The sequence below is a fragment of the Bison bison genome, unplaced genomic scaffold (assembly GCF_000754665.1).
Source record: "Bison bison bison isolate TAMUID 2011002044 unplaced genomic scaffold, Bison_UMD1.0 scf7180017864325, whole genome shotgun sequence".
NCBI classification, from domain to species: Eukaryota; Metazoa; Chordata; class Mammalia; order Artiodactyla; family Bovidae; genus Bison; species Bison bison.
The window spans coordinates 2,043,633-2,061,832 of record NW_011494897.1 but is presented as its reverse complement, the minus strand read 5'-3'; the positions used below and the strand labels follow the sequence as shown (position 1 = coordinate 2,061,832).

The 18,200-nt window shown below is 43.9% G+C and overlaps 1 protein-coding gene across 1 annotated transcript; it reads right to left on the bottom strand.

The window, feature by feature from the left end:
• Window positions 1-1,844: 1,844 nt before the first annotated feature.
• Window positions 1,845-15,282, bottom strand: SLC30A10 (solute carrier family 30, member 10). The gene is made up of 4 exons (XM_010853270.1): window positions 14,555-15,282; window positions 13,899-13,976; window positions 5,451-5,690; window positions 1,845-3,083 (listed from the first exon to the last, which is right to left on the bottom strand). Exons 1-4 carry the CDS (start codon window positions 15,195-15,197, stop codon window positions 2,584-2,586), a joined length of 1,461 nt encoding a protein of 486 aa, XP_010851572.1. The 5' UTR covers window positions 15,198-15,282; the 3' UTR covers window positions 1,845-2,583.
• Window positions 15,283-18,200: the final 2,918 nt, after the last annotated feature.

Genomic DNA, 18,200 nt, shown 5'->3' with positions numbered 1-18,200 from the left:
TACAAAATCAAATTAGACCTTCAAATCTGGAAGTGAAAGACAGATTTCTTCTTTGACTCCAATCAATATATTTCAACCAACATTTACACAAGAGAATTTGATCCGCATATTACTGTGGTGAGTTTCACAGACAGAGAATCCTCGTTTTGTGTGAGGACATGCCATACTTTCAACATTAAAAATAAAAATGTCTTATATTTCTCTCGTTTTAGCTTTAAGTCTATATACGCTACGTGCATGTGTACATGCTGTGTCACTTCAATCGTGTCCAACTCATTGCAACCCTATCAACTGCAGCCTGCCAGGCTGCTCCATATAATACCATTAAGTATATATGCTTAATAAACTTCTGGGATAAAAACATATTTAGGCATTTTTATATGCATTTTTATATTTATGTAATTCATGACCAATTTAAACTCAGATAATGAATTTAACAGGAATAAAAAATTTCCTGTGCTACTGACCACAGTTGCTTCTTTACTTCAGCTTTAGAATTTAAAACTAAGACACAGCTTTTTAATGGTGTTTGTGCTGAAAAATGTGGGGGCCTTTTCTGGTCCCAACCCATAACTTCTTACGAGAACTGTGCAGATTCCAGACCATGCAGACTCAATGCTTACAGTCTAAGGGATGATCTTTCTCAGTCAATTTTGCAACCCTAGAATCAAAGATTCTAGTTGTCTAGTAAGGCACCTCCCATTTGCTTATACCTATTTTGAGACTGTTCTGATTAAAACATTGCTGCCTAAACAATTTGTTAAACACGTGACAGATGTTTCTCCAATACTAATATAGGTTCATTTTGCAAGCAAATCAGATTGTAATAAATGTATCTGAAGCTTGGTAATATGGGTCAGAGAAAGTAAGATGTAACCTCCTTGAAACACATTAAAGGCAGCAATTTAAGAAATGCTTGTTTCTCCCTTGGACATATACTTCTTAATAAAATTATTAGTTGAAAACTATAATAAATATCTTTAAATATATCTAAGTAAAGGAAAGTCAATCTAGCTTATTTGGGGGAGCGAGAATGCATACTCAATGTCATATATTCTTCTATCCTGAGAAAGCTCATTTTCTCCTGGTAAATGCTACATAGATCAATGTGATCATATAAAAGAAAACACAAGGGAAATTTGGGTAAATAAGCAAATCATTAACAAGCAATAAATGATATCAGTCCCAACTGGACTGACTCTAAAAGACAGTATTTAAGTACTGTGTCATACTTAAAGAAGTAGAGATATTCCCATACTTCCAAGTGAAAAACACAAGCATCTTGTATTCTTAAACATTTGAAGCAACCTATAGTTGTAGTTTATTTTCTTGGGCTCCAAAATCACTGCAGGTGGTGGATAAAATTAAAAGATACTTGATCCTTGGAAGAAAAGCTATGACACACCTGGACAGCATATTAAAAGGCAGAGATATTACTGTGCCGACAAAGGTCCATCTAGTCAAAGCTATGGTTTTTCCAGTAGTCATGTATGGATGTGAGAGTTGGACCATGAAGAAAGTTGAGTGCCAAATAACTGATGCTTTTGAACTGTGGTGTTGGAGAAGACTCTTGAGAGTCCTTTGGACTGCAAGGAGATCAAACCAGTCAATCCTAAAAGAAATCAGTCCCGAATATTCATTGGAAGGACTGATGTGAAGCTGAAGCTCCAATACTTTGGCCACCTGATGCAAAGAACTGACTCATTGGAAAAGACCTTGATGTTGGGAAAGATTGAAGGCAGGAAGATTAGGGGATGACAGAGGATGAGACGGTTGGATGGCATCACTGACTCGATGGACATAAGTTTGAGCAGGCTCCGGGAGTTGGTGATGGACAGGGAGGCCTGGCGTGCTGCAGTCCATGGGGTCACAAAGAGTCGGACACAACTGAGAGACTTAACTCAACTGAACTGAATAGTTGTAGTTCACAGCAGAAAGTCTTTTTCTCACCACTTCCTGAAATGAAGAAATCATCAAAATGCATTTTCTTCCTGCCTTTCCACATCCTCAGTAAACTCAACATCCTCTAATGTTCTGAGAATATTTTCTATCTTACCAGGTATTCATTTTACATTCATTAAAAAATGAGTCAAAGAAAAAAAAACTTCTGCCATGATAGGATTACCTAACTTTTCTCTTTTATGGTCACCCAGTGGAATGGAAAAGAATATAGCTGTTATGGTTCTTGAGTTTTTTTGACGTACTTGGCTATGAGCTCACCTGAGAGTCAGCTAGAAGTTCTAGTCAATTTAAAACAAAAAGCTACTTTGAATCCTGCGTCCACGATCAGAGTCCCAGCTTTCAATGTCCCTGATGTGTACACTAGCGCATTTGCTTCGGAAAATAAATGTTCAAACAAAACTGTTGAAGAGCAGCATGAAACACCCAGGATAATGTAAAGGAGTTCTCAGTCACATAACAATTAACAGACCAGTTCAACTAGCATCTCAAACCACCAGCTGCTTACGGAACACAGAGCGTGCTCACTGGTCAGTGCCTATAGCCCACGAAGTTCTTCCCACAAGCCAAGCGAGTGGTTCCAAAGTGCCTCGTCGATATAGTCTTACTGATGTGGGCACCAGATTAAAAATGTGTGCTGTTGACATAACGTGAGTCCTCCTGAGGTTTGCCAAGAGCTTGTCCGTGGTCAGTCAGACAGCCTTCCAAAGATACTTCAATAGCCACTTCGGTGGTCTGTCGTCCACGGAGGACATCACTCTGGGACATGTCCAGAGGGGGACAGCCATTGTGCTCCGCACAGCCATTGACATGGGCCAGTGGCAGGGCCCCAGGGGGACAGCACAGCTGCTTGGCACAGCTCTTGGCGATGCAAGGGGAGCTGCAGAGCAGCTGCAAGTCCTTCTGCTCCAGGGGCTCCTTCAGGTCTGCCTTCTCAAACTGGATGGTCACACTGTGAATTCCGGCATTGTGGAAGATTTCTCGAATTTTTCTGTTGGCATCCTGATCTCCCCCATCCTGCTGACACTTGATGTGCAGAGTGGCAATGATCTTCCCACTTATAAGCTCCCAGATGTGGACTTCATGGAGACTGCTAATTCCAGGCACAGCAGAGAGCTTACTCACTAGAATAAGGAAGAGAAAACAATAGCCAAGGTAAGGGCTGTAATTGGAACATGGAACCACCGTGGGACAGGTAGGGTCCCTGTATGCCTTCTCACCAGAATGATGTCATTATTAAGAATAAAGAAAGGAAAACAGCTGTACCTATACGAGCACATTTTCCCATAATCTTCTTCTTCCTCTCTGAGTTCCTCTAACATACAGGGTTAGCCCATAAAAGGCAATTGAAGAAAATAAGATTCACAACAGCCCTCCCAAAATGCCCAGGTTGTTGAGTGTACAAGGCATTAAGTGCTCTGATGGATTGGCATAGGAATATAAAATAGGATGCCTTTTTTTAAAGGGGATTTGGCAATATAGAACAAAAACTTTTAGCAGCAATTCTAATACTAGGATATTAACCAAAAGGAAACAACCAAATATTTACATATGAGAATGCTTTGGGCAATACTTTTTGTGTTAATGAAAAAAAATGGAAACAACAAGGAAACAGTCAATTATGTGACAGGTGATGACATAGCTGTGAAAAAGCAAACTGCATATTTAAGGCTATGAGGAAAGGTATATAAGGTATTTTTAAATGAAAAGCCAGTAGCTGGACTGTATATGTGGCATGATCTTTTCCCCTTTTTTTAATTAAACGGTGTATATACACATACAAAAATTCTTAGGCAGATAAAGTCTTGTTTCAGTGAATGACTGACACAAAAATACTGAGTGTTAATTTCTGGGTGGTAGGATTATGAGAGATTTCTATTTCCTTATTTAGGCTCTTCTATATTTTTCATACTTTCTAGCATTTATAAACATGGTATTGAACAGTGAATCCAAGCAACCTATAGCCAGATAATCTGAATTCCAGTTTAGTCATTTACTACCTGCAGGACCTGCATGACCTTACCCAGTCCCTCTGTGCCTCAGTTTCCCTACCTGGAAATTAAGATAATCACAGTACCTCATAGGATTATTTTAAGATTAATATGAGTTAATACAAGCAAAGCATCTGGACAATATTACCTAGCATGTAATCAGTGCCATTAAAGTGTTGCTATTGTTATTACAATCTAATTTTAATATTAATATCTGCTTTATATATATACATATGTATGTGTATGTGTGTGAAAGTCACTCAGTCGTGTCCAACTCTTTGCAACCCCATAGACTATGTGGTCCATGGAACTCTGCAGGCCAGAATACTGGAGTGGGTAGCCTTTCCCTTCTCCAGGGATATATACATATATATATAACTTTGTTAAAAGGCAATAAAAGGATATATATCACAAATTGCCATTGGGTTGGCCAAAAGTTCATTCAGGTTTTTCCAAGATGTTATGGAAGAACCCCAAAGAACTTTTTGGTCAACCCAGTATGTGTTTATTTTGCTCTCTCCATGAGGAAACAAGCCCCTGGAGAGAGCCTCCTTCACCTCTGTCCTCCCCAGCCTGCAGCACTGCACAAAGATTAGGTATGCAGAACAGTCACACTGTAAATCACGCCTCTGGAGGGAAAGCCTAGCCACGGCAATACAGTGTATTAAGACCCATCAAATCTAATTTCAGCTAGCTGTCATGAAATAAGGTCTTCCAATTTTCAGCCACATAGTGGGCCTGGGCTTTAGTTCATGTTCATGGTCTCACCGATGAAGTAATGATAGAAAAATAGCAAAGATTCATTAAAAAAAAAAGTGTTTTCCTATAAAAAACATTCTTTCCATTTAAAAACACTAGAACTAAAGCTGTAAATTCAGTTTCTCACCAATATCTGGACAGCTCCCATTTAGACATTCTAGAAGGTCTCTAAAAATGTTACTCTCAGATGCACATAAACTGCAGTGAGAGCTTGCCCTTCTGTTTGAGCAGAGCAAAGAAACAGATTTCACTACTGAATGAGTGGATTGAAACATGGTCCATTTGCCTATGTTTTAAGACACACGGTGACTTGCATGCCCACAAAAATCAATTAACTAGAAAGCAGGATCTAGAATATGAAGGAATGACTCATATTTTCAGAATAGGGGGAATACAAATCAAGTCCTGGGCAGAGTGGCCTTATCTGAGTTAGAATAAATCCTTGACATGAAGTCAATAAATATCCCAGGAATATTAATAGGGACTGCCCAAGGAACACATTCTCAAAAACTCGCGGTAAAGTCAGAGAATGACGGGCTAAAAAGGACCTCTGGTTCTCGGAGCTGCGAGCCATCTTAGTAGCTGTAGTCATCTACGAAACGTAGAAGCATGTCTCAATTGCTTGGTGATTTAAAGTATTTCAAGATACATAAATCAAACACTGCTCTGAAATAATGCTGGCGCTTTGGCCTGAAGAACATTCAGTGGGCAGCGGTTTGAGATCTGAATGGCATGACTTACTCAGCTCTTCCATGTTGACACCTTTGGGGACCATCTGCAGCAGAATGGCAGCAGTCTCCTTGATGAGTGGGAAGGCAGATGATAAAATGATGATGACCATGACGACAGTCAGGCTGGGGTCAATGTAGCACTGCCAGTTACACGGGTCCTCGCGTTTCAGGGGAAGCACATAGAATATGATGGCCGTGATCACCACCACCACTGACCCCAGGGCATCCCCCATCACATGCAAAAGTACCCCTGTGGGGAAGAAAGAAAGACCAATCAAGCCCAGATCCAGGTCTGGGAGCCGCATGACACTCAGTGACTTGGCTTCCCAGCTCTACGAATACCTGTTGCTACTTTTTTTCTGTTCTGTTAGAACAGCAGGCTGGATTAGAAAGCAAAAACAATGACCATTGCATCACAGAAAAACAAAACCCCAGACCACCATCCCATGACCCAGAGAACCCGGAATAGCCTAAGAAGATTCTGAGCTGCAAACGCCTGCAGGAAGATGGACTGGGCTAGTTCAAACTGCCACATTCCCTTCCCGAAATATATCTGCCTACTTTCCACTTAGCCTGTGGTTACTTAAACTGCATTTGGTGTAAGAGATCCTCCGGAATGTTCCCACTAAAGAACTCTTTGTCTCAATAAAATAACATTTAAATTCTACAGATAATAGCAAAAATTGGGGTTGCCTTTACTTAAGGGAACCACTTTGAAAAGCTTTAATTATGATATAGAAAACATGTCATCCCAGCAAAGAAGATCTAAATGTCCAGTCATTTGTTGGACATAGACTAAATAAACTGTGCTTAGTCATTCAGTCCTATCTGACTCTTTGCGATCCCATGAACTATAGCCTGCCAGGCACCTCTGTCCATGGGAATTCTCCAGACAAGAATACCAGAGTAGGTTGCCATACTCTCCTCCAGAGGATCTTCCCAACCCAGGGATTGAGCCCAGGTCTCCCACATTGCAGGTGGATTCTTTACTGTCTGAGCCATCGAGGAAGCCCAGACTAAACTGGGATTTAGTGAATTAGGTGAAGATTTGTCAGAAGGATTATACAGTATAAACATAACATTTTTTGTTTTTGTGTCTTTTTTTTAACTTTCTGTACATCAGAATCTCTCTCTTCAAAGTATGGTTCGCAGCTTCAGTATCACCTAGAAGCTCGTGAGACATACAGAATCTCAGGCCCCACTTCCAATCTTTTGAGTCCAATTCTGCATTTTAATAAGATTCCCCAGGTGATTCAAATGCAGATAAAAATTTCAAAGCGCTTCTCTAGAAGAAAGCATATGAACTAAGAAAGATCTGCTCTGTCTCTCCAGGTATCCCAGATTCACTCAGTAGAATTAATAATGATCTAAAATACTAACAAACTCACTCATGGCTGCGACTGAATCGTTCCACTTAGAAGAGGCTAACTCTTCCTCTTGGCAACTTCTGAGTAGCATCATGGTGTCAAATGGCATTTTGAAAACATACCAAATGTAAATTGTGGCAACTTCCCCCAACCAAAGAAGCACAAGAATAAAAGGAATCTCCACATCTCCTCCAGGCTGAGTATCTACTAGTGGCAATAGGATCCTGATTCAATAAATACATTAAACAGTCCGGTTTTTAAATTCTGTGCCCACTCTGTCCACCCCACCCCCACAGGAGTGTCTTACTTCCCAGTCCTTGTCCTCAGCCACCAAGACAATCTCAAAATGTTCCCAAGAGTTGGTCTCGAGAAGAAACTGAAGATCAAAGCTTTAACCTTCCCCAGGGCAGTACCAAACACTACCATAAAAATATGAAGACCAATTATTGCCTTTATGCACTCAACATCATTTTCACTGCCTGAGACTGTCCTTCTCTTTTTCACTCTTCATTTAGACTATAAGTAACATAAGGGTGAGGGTTGTACCCTAAATTTCCTTTGTTTATTTAGCACTGGAGGTATACCATCTAGACACTTAAAAAGTATTTTCTGGTTGATTAGTCAGAACTCCCACAATACAAAGTAACTTCTGCCTCTTAGTAAGAATAACTGTAATGACAGCCAAGATATATGCACCAGACATTGTTGTATGTTACATGTATTGATATTTATACATTGAGTGCTTTTGAGGACTCTCTGAAGTGGTTAGTCTCTCCGTTTTACAAATGAGGAAACTGAAGCACAGAGTAGCTAAGTGACTTATCCAAGATCACACAGCTAAAACATGTTTGAGTGGGGAAATAAGTCTGCATAGTCTGACTAGAGAACCATTACATATCCTGCCCTATCTAAGTCCCAAATTCCAGTTTCAGGTTCTCCTTCTGAGAAGTCCCACTACTAGCTCCTAAGAAAAAAATGTTCAAACTTATTTTTCACATAATCCACAGTAAGGACCCTATTTTGCATCCTAGCCCAGGCATAAACGTACGGTGAAAGAAATATTTCTGGAAAAACCAAAAACCTGTCCTTATACAGGATTCATTACTATTTTTCTATTTCATTCAATTCTAGTTTATTTTCTAAATGATGATCATACTCTACTAAATTGATTTTATGACCCAAACTATCATGACCTGTTTGAAAAACTGCTTACAGCATCATGTCACTAAATTCCTGAGACTGGTCACTGCGGTGTGTTTTCTGGCCTCCCACGCAGAAATGGTCTTTATCTTCTGGGGACCACAGTCCACTGGCAGGATTCTGAGATAAGTAGGTCAGTAACTTCTAGAGGGAAGACTATTCCCTGTGATGGGAAATCTCAGGAAAGGGGTCTCAAGAGACGGTTCTCAAGCTTCAGGAAAGGGTTCTCAAGCCTCCAAAGAGGAGGCAGACTTCAAAAGGCAATGATGTCCCAGGCAGGGAAACAGCCGGAATGTGTTCCAAGCTCAGAACTGGAACGAGGCTGCAGATGAAGACTTGTGAGGCAACGTGAGAGACAGACCTGACGGTCTCTCTCTCTATGACTCACGGACCTTGTGAACATCAACCTCTTACAGCAGCAAGATTCTCACTGGTGAACTGGGGATGGTAATAACGTCAGCCTCACTTCCCAAAGAGGCTAGCTCTGAAGAGGCCGTGAAACAACATCCGGAAACCCACTGAGAAGTAAGCGCACTGCACTGATAGAGAGGCAACTGGTTAAGGGAATCCTCCGTGCTGTTCCGACCAGCATGTATCTCTCGCAATAACACAGCGATGTTCACACTGCTATTATCTCCCTTACATAGATAAGGAAACTGAAACTCAAAGAGGATACTTTGCTTGCCCAAGGTCACCCAGCTAGTTAAAGGCAGAGACAGAACTCAAACCAGACCTCCCTGCTAAGCACATTCCTCACCCGCTCTACGAGTGACCTGGGCCCTGAAACCTGGGACCCTTTGTTGCAGTGCTTGCAACTGGACAAAGGCCTCCTCCAGCAACAAAATACAAAGAAACTATAAGGGACTAAAAATAGCTGGGTGTATGGGCAGTTGGGGCATATTATGAACAGTAAGGATTCCCTGGTGGCTCAGACGGTAAAGCGTCTGCCTGCAATGTGGGAGACCCGGGTCCGATCCCTGGGTCCGGAAGATCCCCTGGAGAAGGAAATGGCAACCTACTCCAGTACTCTTGCCTAGAAAATTCCATGGATGGAGGAACCTGGTGGGCTACACTCCATGGGGTCTCAAAGAGTCAGACACGACTGAGCGACTTCACTCACTCAAGATACAAAAAGACCAAAAAGCCCAACTTCCACTTTTGAAGAGCCTGGAGCAAAAGCAGGGGACTGAGAATGCCCTCCACGCACACGTCACTACCAAAGGGGTGGGCAAACCACCTAAGTAAGCCAGTTCTCCAACCCAATCCCGGCTGACCCCCACCTTCACCCCATATAGGGAAACAGCTAAACTGTTACTTGTTCTCACTCACCCGCAACCCCAAAAACGCAGGAGGGGTGGGTTCGATTCCTGGGTCCAGAAGATCCCCTGGAGGAGGAAATGGCAACCCACTCCAGTATTGTTGCCTGGAAAATTCCATGGACAGAGGGGCCTGGCAGACTATAGCTGTGGGGCCGCAAGAGTCAGACATGACTGAGCAACTAAACAACAGTAGATTATCGGAGTGCCTGCAGTTGCTGAGCACCCTTGACTTTCTTGTCTGGCCTCTAGTCAATTTTTATTGATTAAGGAGGCCAAGAACCCCAGTCGGTAACAGTGGGGAAGTCAGGGAGACTGTTAAAGGGTAAGGGTGAGGCAGTAAATGAGTGAACAGAAGGACAGAAATGTCTAGAAAGGAGCATTGGCACTAGAACAGCAAGTCCTTGAATGTCTGCAGTGTCAGGGCCTCATTCTGGATGCAATGAAGGTTTCAGAGCAGATTCTGCTGAGACCTCATCTGTGATTCAGAAAGATAGATCAGGCAGTAAGTACTGTCTGAGAGGCAAATATTGCCACCAGGAGACACCCAGTCACCTGATTAGTCACGGTGCTCACAGGTAGCTCTGCAAAAGCGAGGACCCTTAGCCCTGGCTTGCTGTCTTAAGATAAAAACAAAACCAAAACACTGGCATATAGCCTGGAAACTTGATATAAGTTAATGTGTGTCCCAGCATGTATCAGTGGTACTGAATTTATTGAATAACTGGAAACATAGTACCTTAGCACTGGGCATTATCAAGTGCTGAGGAAGGATGGGAGATCTTTCTTAATGGGTTAAAAAAAAAAACCCACAAGAATTAAAAAGAAACACCTCCTCAAGAGAGAGGGGATATATGTATACATAACAGCTGTTTCACGTTGTACAGCAGAAGTCAACACAACATTGTAAAGCAATTATACTCCAATTAAAAAGAAAATAAAAGAAATACTTCATCCCAGGAGATTTCTTTTCAAAAGATGTCAAGATTGTTATTCACCCATTTATATTTATACTGAAATAAAAAGGGTTAATTGTCTTTCTGATACCCTGTTGCAGTTTTTCTTAATGGATCATGTTTGAGCCTAATAAATAAAATCAACCACAACAAAGGGCACTTGTTTCTCTGATGAGAATTTTAAAGAAATGTGCTTCTGCTGTGCTTTGCAGCAGAAGATGGGGTGTGTTTTTTAGAAGGCATTTTTTATTCCATGGAAATAAGAAAATCAAGAAATGGCTTTTGCCATGCTATTCTCAGAAATCAAAACCAGAAAGTTACCTAAATGTCCATTAACCAAGAATGGATAACTACAAGGTGGAATATTCACACAGTGGAACATTATAATGAAAATGAATGATCTAGGACAACCTTCAACAATATGGATGAATCTCCTCAATGTAATGTTGAGTAGAAGAAGCTGGGCAAAAATTGTACCAACTATAAGATTCCATTCATATAAAGTACAAACGCAAGTACAATGAATCCATGCTGTTACAAGTCAGAATAGTAGTGACCTGGGAGGGTGGCTAGTGACTAGACAGGAGCATGCGGGGCGGGTGGAGGCGGGGAGCCCTGGGGTGATGGTATCTTCTATTTCTTGATCTGGGTGTTGTACATGGAAGTGTTCAGTTCACTAAAATCCACTGATTGCATATTTATGATATATGTACTTCTGAGTATGTATATTATACTTGAGTAAAATTTTTAAGTTAAAAAAAGAGAAATGGTTTTTGTTCACAAGACTTCACATCAGCTGTTTGTTCCCCTGAGTGTCTGGGAAGGACAGTCTTGCTTTCTAAAGCAGTGACTAAAATGTCAGAAATGTAACCATTCAGTGGACTGTGGACACTGGAGAAGCCAGCCATCCTGATGGAGTCCAGAGGCAGTGCAAGATGACAGAAAGAGCCAGAAACGGAAGCCCAAGATCCCAGCCCTGCCTCCACTGTTAGCTGGGGTGACTTAAGAAGTCACCAGAATCTCTGGTCCCTTTTGCTCATCTGTAAAGTGAAGGCCTTGGAGTCTAATTTCCCCAAGGCCTTTCCAGCTGTAACATGCTGTGGTCCTTCCCTGAATGAGGACACAGGATTCAAGGTAAGGCCAGCTTGCCCCTTGGCCTGAAATACAGACAGGCTCCTGTTAACACAGCCAGGCACTGAGCTCACCTGTCCCTGAAGCAGCTTAGGTTGGAACCCAGCAATTCCACTCACCACCTGAAGCACAATAGAATCCCGCTCTTCAGGTTGTTCTGAATGCTAAGTGACCTATTCATGAATGGTGCCTAAGAGCAAGTGTGCCCTCCATAAAAATGTTAGCTCCCAGATGTCTCAGACCTCCCAGACCTCCTTAAACAACAACCCCATGAAATGGGTACTACTGCTATCCTCATTTTAAAGATGAGGGGTTGGGAGGCTGAGACAGGTTCAAAAGTTGCCTGAAGTCATCTGGTTCTTAAGTGGCAGAGCCCAGACCCAAACCCAGGCAGCTTGAGCCCAACCCCAATCTTTTTGCCTCTGAATTCTTTACCTCTATGGGAGCTACCAGTGCATTTTGTCAGCCCCTGTGGACCGCAGGGCTCAGCTAGGTACGGCAAGGCACTTCACCACTGATGTTTTTCTATCCAGGAGTTCCAATAGCTGTGGAGCGAAAATGAGCAGGATCATCCAGTTTTCCCTTACATATGTTTCCCAAACGAGGTCACAATATCTACTGGGACCTACTCTTCATTCTTTGCTACTTTCCACCTACCTGTTCTCTTTCTCAGTAACATAAGATGAGGATGAATAACCAACAAGCTCACATATGTGGCATCTTAAAAAAGTTAAAAAACAAGCTCACAGATACAGAGAACAGATTGGTGGTTGACAGAGGTGGTGGCAGGGAGCAGTGGGTGCAAAATGGGTAGATGGAGTCAAAAGGTACAAGCTTATTATAAGATAAATAAGCCCTAGAGATGCAATGTACATCACGGTGATTATAATTCATAATACTGTAACCCATATTTGACAGTTGCTAAGAGAGTATATCTTAAAATTTCTCATCAAGAGAAAATAAAAACTTACTATGTATGACAATGGACATTAAGCATGCACTATTAATCTGTTAATATTTATACAGTGGTGATCACTTCACAATATTATACAAAGATCGAATCATTATATTATATACCTGAAACTAATGTTATATGCCAACTATATCTCAATTAAAAAAGAATAAAAACAGAATGTGCTTTGAAATGATAAAATGCTATGATGGTGAACTCCATTTTTAAAATTCATTAAATTATATATATATATATATATATAAACTGAACCTTAAAAAAAAGGATAAATTAAAGGATTATGAGTTTTCATCATAGATTCTCTTTTCAAAAAGTGTCACCACCACACTTTTTAGAAATTCCCCTATTGCAGTTAACTTTTTTTAAACAAATTCATTTAGAAATGTTTAGGAGCTCATGTGTTGCTGTTGTTCTTTTTTGCTTTTCTCTCTGGATTCATTCTGGATATCACTTTATAAAACAGATGTGAGATTCTCAGAACTGAAGATATCTTCTGTATTACTTGTTTTTCTTTGTAATATTTACCTCTAAGCCCCACTTCCACCTTCCTCAAATCAATTAAAAATAAAGGGCTGCATAATCTTTGTTCTGGCTTTCCTGGTAACTCACTATAAAGAAACTGCCTGTAATGCAGGAGACTCGGGTTTGATCCCTGGGTTGGGAAGATCTCCTGGAGAAGGGGATGGCAACCCACTCCAGTGTTCTTGCCTGGAGAATCCCATGGACAGAGGAGCCCGGTGGGCTATAATCCATGAGTTGCCAAGAGTCGAACACAATTGATTGACTAACACTTTCTCTTTCACTCTTTGCTGAAATTCTCCATCAGTTTGGGGATTGACCCTTCCTGAATCTCTCTGAAAAAAAACCTGTACTCAAGAAGTTGGAGAGGGGAGATATAGTATACCATGTTAGTGTCCAGTGAGAAAACTTTTGAAATCTCAGTGCTGACCTTCACCCTGAGTCTGACCTTGAGCTCATAGTAGGAGAGATGCTAGTGATGTGCCTTCCTTCTGTCTCCCTGAACCCCCACTTTGGACATGGAGGTGGAGATTCAAGTGAACCAACAGACAGACCCATCACAGGAGCATATTTCTGGCCAAAATAAGTGAAGCAATGAGGGTCACTGAGCAAGTTCACTTGGGGCATGACCTTGGATAGATCCCACCTACTCTCTTCCAAGCTTTATCAAAATGATACTCAATTCAAACAGGCTGCGCTTTATGTTCACAATATCCATGGGTGGGCAAAATGGAGCAGTAGCAAGCCAGAGATCTGGGGGGCCCTGGAGCAGGCAGCATGAGCATGAGCCTAAGTAGAACAAGGATAAATCATTAGCAACTCTGTCTCCCGAGAATCGAGAATCGATGCCACCATTAGGCAAGAGACTAAGGTCATAGTCTCTACATGTAACCGGCCAACTTTCTAACACACCTATGAAAAGGCAAACAAATGAAGAGTTCAGCGCAGTCCATATGTAACACTTAAAAGGATTTCAACTTAACCCCAAGTTAATCCTACCTCTGATATTCAGGGCTTCGGACTTTTTCTCCTTTTTCATCGTCTCTTCTGGCTCATTCTGGGTGTTCAGGGAATCACCTGCATTCAAAGAAGAAACCTCGTGTTGTGTATAAGTTCTACAAGCAAAAAGAACCAATGGACTCAAAACACAGTTTTGTTATTTTCAAATCCTACTACCTTCCCAGATTCCCGCCTCTCCAAACACGCAGTCCAATTTTGGCCTTGAAATGAGCCTTGTGATTTAAAAAAAAGGGGGGGCGGACATGGGAACCCACCCTCATCCCCCCCAAACCTTTAACTCGCAAGAAGACTGAAGGATGCGCAAAGGGGGAGAGGGCAAACAAGGTGCAGATAGCTACAATGGAGGGGGAGGGGTGCTATCTGTTGCCCAATAATAATAACTGATCTCCAAGGAAATCAATACTCTTATACAAGGAGACTCCTATACAAGAGGGAGGGGGAAAGAGGGGCCCAAGGATCCAGGAGGAAAAAGAGAAATTGTAGGAATATGTTCAGTTAGCGGCAGAGACCTAAAGCCGGCCTGCAGTGGAAATCGATTACTTTTAAGCAGGCAGGTATAAAAGAGGGCGAGGAGGAAGGGACCGCGCGGGAGGAGGGAAGGGCAACGCGGGCCAGAGGATGCAACCGAAAGGCACCTGCTACGTTTGAGAACACGGTGGCCCCCTTCTCATCCTTCCTGTCCACCGAGGACACGCGGAGGGTCACGGCCGAGTCGCGGCCGGGGGCGGGCAGGGCGCCGGCGTGCCAGCCACATTCGGCGCCTTGGGGATCCCCGAAAGCGCCGCGGCTGCCGACCCCGGCCGCGGGCTGCGGATGCTGCTGCTGCTGCAGTCGGCGGCGGCGGCCACAGCAGGCGAACCAGGCGGCGCAGTCCTGGAAGATGAGCAGCCCCACCACGTTGACCGCCAGCCCCAGGGCGCCCACGATGAGCACCAGTTCGGGGTCATCAATGCGCTCCGGCCGGGCCAAGCGCAGCACGGCCTCCACGAAGATGGTGAAGCAAAGCGCGGTGAGGAAGACTGCGTTGCTGAGCGCGCCCACCACCTCGGCGCGGGCGTAGCCGTAGGTGGCGCCCAGCCCCCCGCGGGGGCGCCGGGCGATGTAGCCGGCGCTCAGCCCCACGCACAGCGAGATCAGGTCCGAGAGCATGTTGAAGGAGTCGGACAGAAGCGCGATGGAGTTGCCCAGGTAGCCCGACACCAGCTCCGCCACGAAGAAGGCGACGGTGAGCACGAGCATGAAGAGCAGGCGGCACGTCTTGCCGGAGTAGCGGCCCATCCCGGCCCGGCCGGACGCCCCGCGCCGCCTCCGCCGCCACAGGTGGGGCGCGACGTCCTGCACTCCGCGGTGCCCCGGTCCCCGCCTCCCGGGCCGCCCTGCCGGCCGGCGCCCGGGGCTTCTTATAAGGCGGAGGCGGAGGCCGGCGGTCCCAGTCCTCGCACGTCCAGAGTCTAAAGGAGGGGCCGGGCGGGACCTTCCGCCGCCTCCCCGGCCGCTGCCCCTCCCTCGCTGCTCGGCCTCACTTGGCACGTGGCCACCGGCCAGTGTCTGTGCTCCTAAGAACGGAAGTGGGCAGAGAGGGGGGCTGCCCAAAAGAGGGGGCGTGCCTGCACGGCACTCGTCACAGACACCCCCTAAGCAGCGGTGGGGTCCACCCGACGACCCGCTTCTGAAGTCCCTCGGGTCACCCGGGCCGTGACTGTTGACTCAGGGATAAGGACCTTGACTGCTGTGGGGTGTGTTCGCAGTGGTGGACGTGAGCACCTTCGCGTACGTGCCCAGACACCAATTCATTCCCCACTAACCCGGGAGCACTGACCTGTCCCCCACTGCCCTTCCCGTGCTTCCTGCCTTGCATTTCTGAAGTCTGAGCTGACTCGGGGCTCCCACTCCACTACCACGGTAGTAGAGCTATTTTATTCCACTCTTCTTGTTCACAGCCTTCTTAAAGGGCACGTTGTCGCTTCTGTCACCCCTTCATGGGCCAGCATCTTCCTTTGAGGATCTTGGCTCACAAGGCGGCCTTCCGGAGATAAGCCGCAGGCAGCCCTGGGGGAGAGGGCAGATTGGACTGTGCGTCCCGCCTCCCACCCAGCGCTCAGAAAGGCAGTTTCTTTGCAGTAGGTGCAGGTCCCTGGGCCACCAAAGAAGCCAGGGTCGGCCCCCTCTGTGTACTTGTCTCGTTCTCAGTTGAAGAGAGTATCTCTTCACCCCGGTGGGTCCCTCCCAACATGACCTGATACTCAAGAGTTCAGTGACTGACCTACATGAAGACTTATCCCAAATAGAGATCTTCTGTTGAGAACAGGCTGTAGTCCAAGTGAAGAAGCCCAGAAGAGGGTTTCTCAGGGAGAAACCAAGGATAGGCGTCCTGGAAAAAGGGTGTTTGCTCCTAGTCAGTTCAGGGAGTGGGGTGAGGGGAACCCTTGCAGGTTTCCTTTATTGGTTTGTTTCAGTGTTATACTTTTGTCTCATTCTGAAAAAGATCTGAGGGTGAAGTCAGATGATCGCTCTTCTCCCTCCCCCATTACCCAACTCCTGAACTTTAACCATTGATAAACACACACACAAACACACACACACACACACATGCGCACACACACATCTGGTTTGGGCTTGGAAATGAATAAAAATGTCTCACTCCAAAAAAGCCACAGAACATTCTAATCCTAATTCCCATTGTCTTAGCCTTGTAAATCATGATCTTGTCTTTTAATGGTCCCTGAGGGGCCTTAAAATGCATGCAAAAACCTCCTGAATCTGAGCATTCCACCTAATATCAGGTGAGCCTTGAAATTCTAAATTCGGGGAGACTATTATGCATTCCTTTCCCACTTCCAGGAAAATATCAGTACACTGAGAACTGAGGAAATTGATCTTTCAAAGTCTTCTCTAAAAATTAATATTAAAATGATCAAGAACGTAAAAGCAGTAAGGAGATACAGGCCAATGAAAGTTTTGAAGCTGAGTGGCCTCACACAAGTTCTTTAATTGTCCAGGCCAGTTTTAACTACTGTAAAGAGGGAATAATAACAGTGTATTCTCACAGGGTTATGAGGATTGAATGGGTTAGTAGGCATAAAGTGACTATAACAGTGATATTGTAACAGATTATAATAGCAAGCAGTCAATAAATGTTAGCTGCTGATTAAAAAAATTTAAAAAAGCAGACAGGAAGAAATAGAAGGTATGGAGTGAGGAAAAAGAAACTGGGCAAGAGTAGGGAAGAGTGAAGTAATCCAGAGGGCCACACTCAGTTCAGTTTCGTTTGGTTGCTCAGTCCTCTCTGACTCTTTGCGACCCCATGGACTGCAGTACACCAGGCTTCCCTGTCCATCACCAACTCCCAGAGCTTGCTCAAACGCCTGTCCATCAAGTCAGTGATGCCATCCAACCATCTTATCCTATGTTGTCCCCTTCTCCTCCTGCCTTCAATCTTGCCCAGCATCAGGGTCATTTCCAGTGAGTCAGTTCTTCGCATCAGGTGGCCAAAGTATTGGCATTTCAGCTTCACCATCAATCCTTCCAATGAATGCTCAGGACTGATGTCTCTTAAGATTGACTGGTTTGATCTCCTTGCTGTCCAACGGACTCTCAAAAGTCTTGTCCAACACCACAATTCAAAAGCATTAATTCTTCGGTGCTCAGCTTTCTTTACTAGTCCAACTGTCACATCCATACATGACTACTGGAAAAATCATAGCTTTGACTAGACGGACCTTTGTCAGCAAAGTAATGTCTCTGCTTTTTAATATGCTTTTTAATCTAGGTGTATCATAGCTTTCCTTCCAAGCAAGCAAGTTTTTCTTCTATCTTTTAATTTCATGGCTGCAGTCACCATTTGCAGTGATCTTGGAGCCCCCCAAAATAAAGCCTGTCACTGTTTCCATTGTTTCACCATATTTCCACATATTCCCTGTGAAGTGATGGAACCTGATACCATGATCTTAGTTTTTTGAATGTTGAGTTTTAAGCCAACTTTTTCACTCTCTTCTTTCACTTTCATCAAGAGGCTTTTAAGGTCTTCTTTGCTTTCTGCCATAAGGGTCATGTCATTTGCACATCTGAGGTTATTGATATTTTTCCCAACAATCTTGATTCCAGCTTGTGTTTCATCCAGCCCGCATTTCCCATGATGTATTCTCCAAGCCAAGCTTCAGCAATACATGAACCATGAACTTCCAGATGTTCAAGCTGGTTTTAGAAAAGGCAGAGGAATCAGAGATCAAATTGCCAACATCTGCTGGATCATGGAAAAAGCAAGAGAGTTCCAGAAAAATA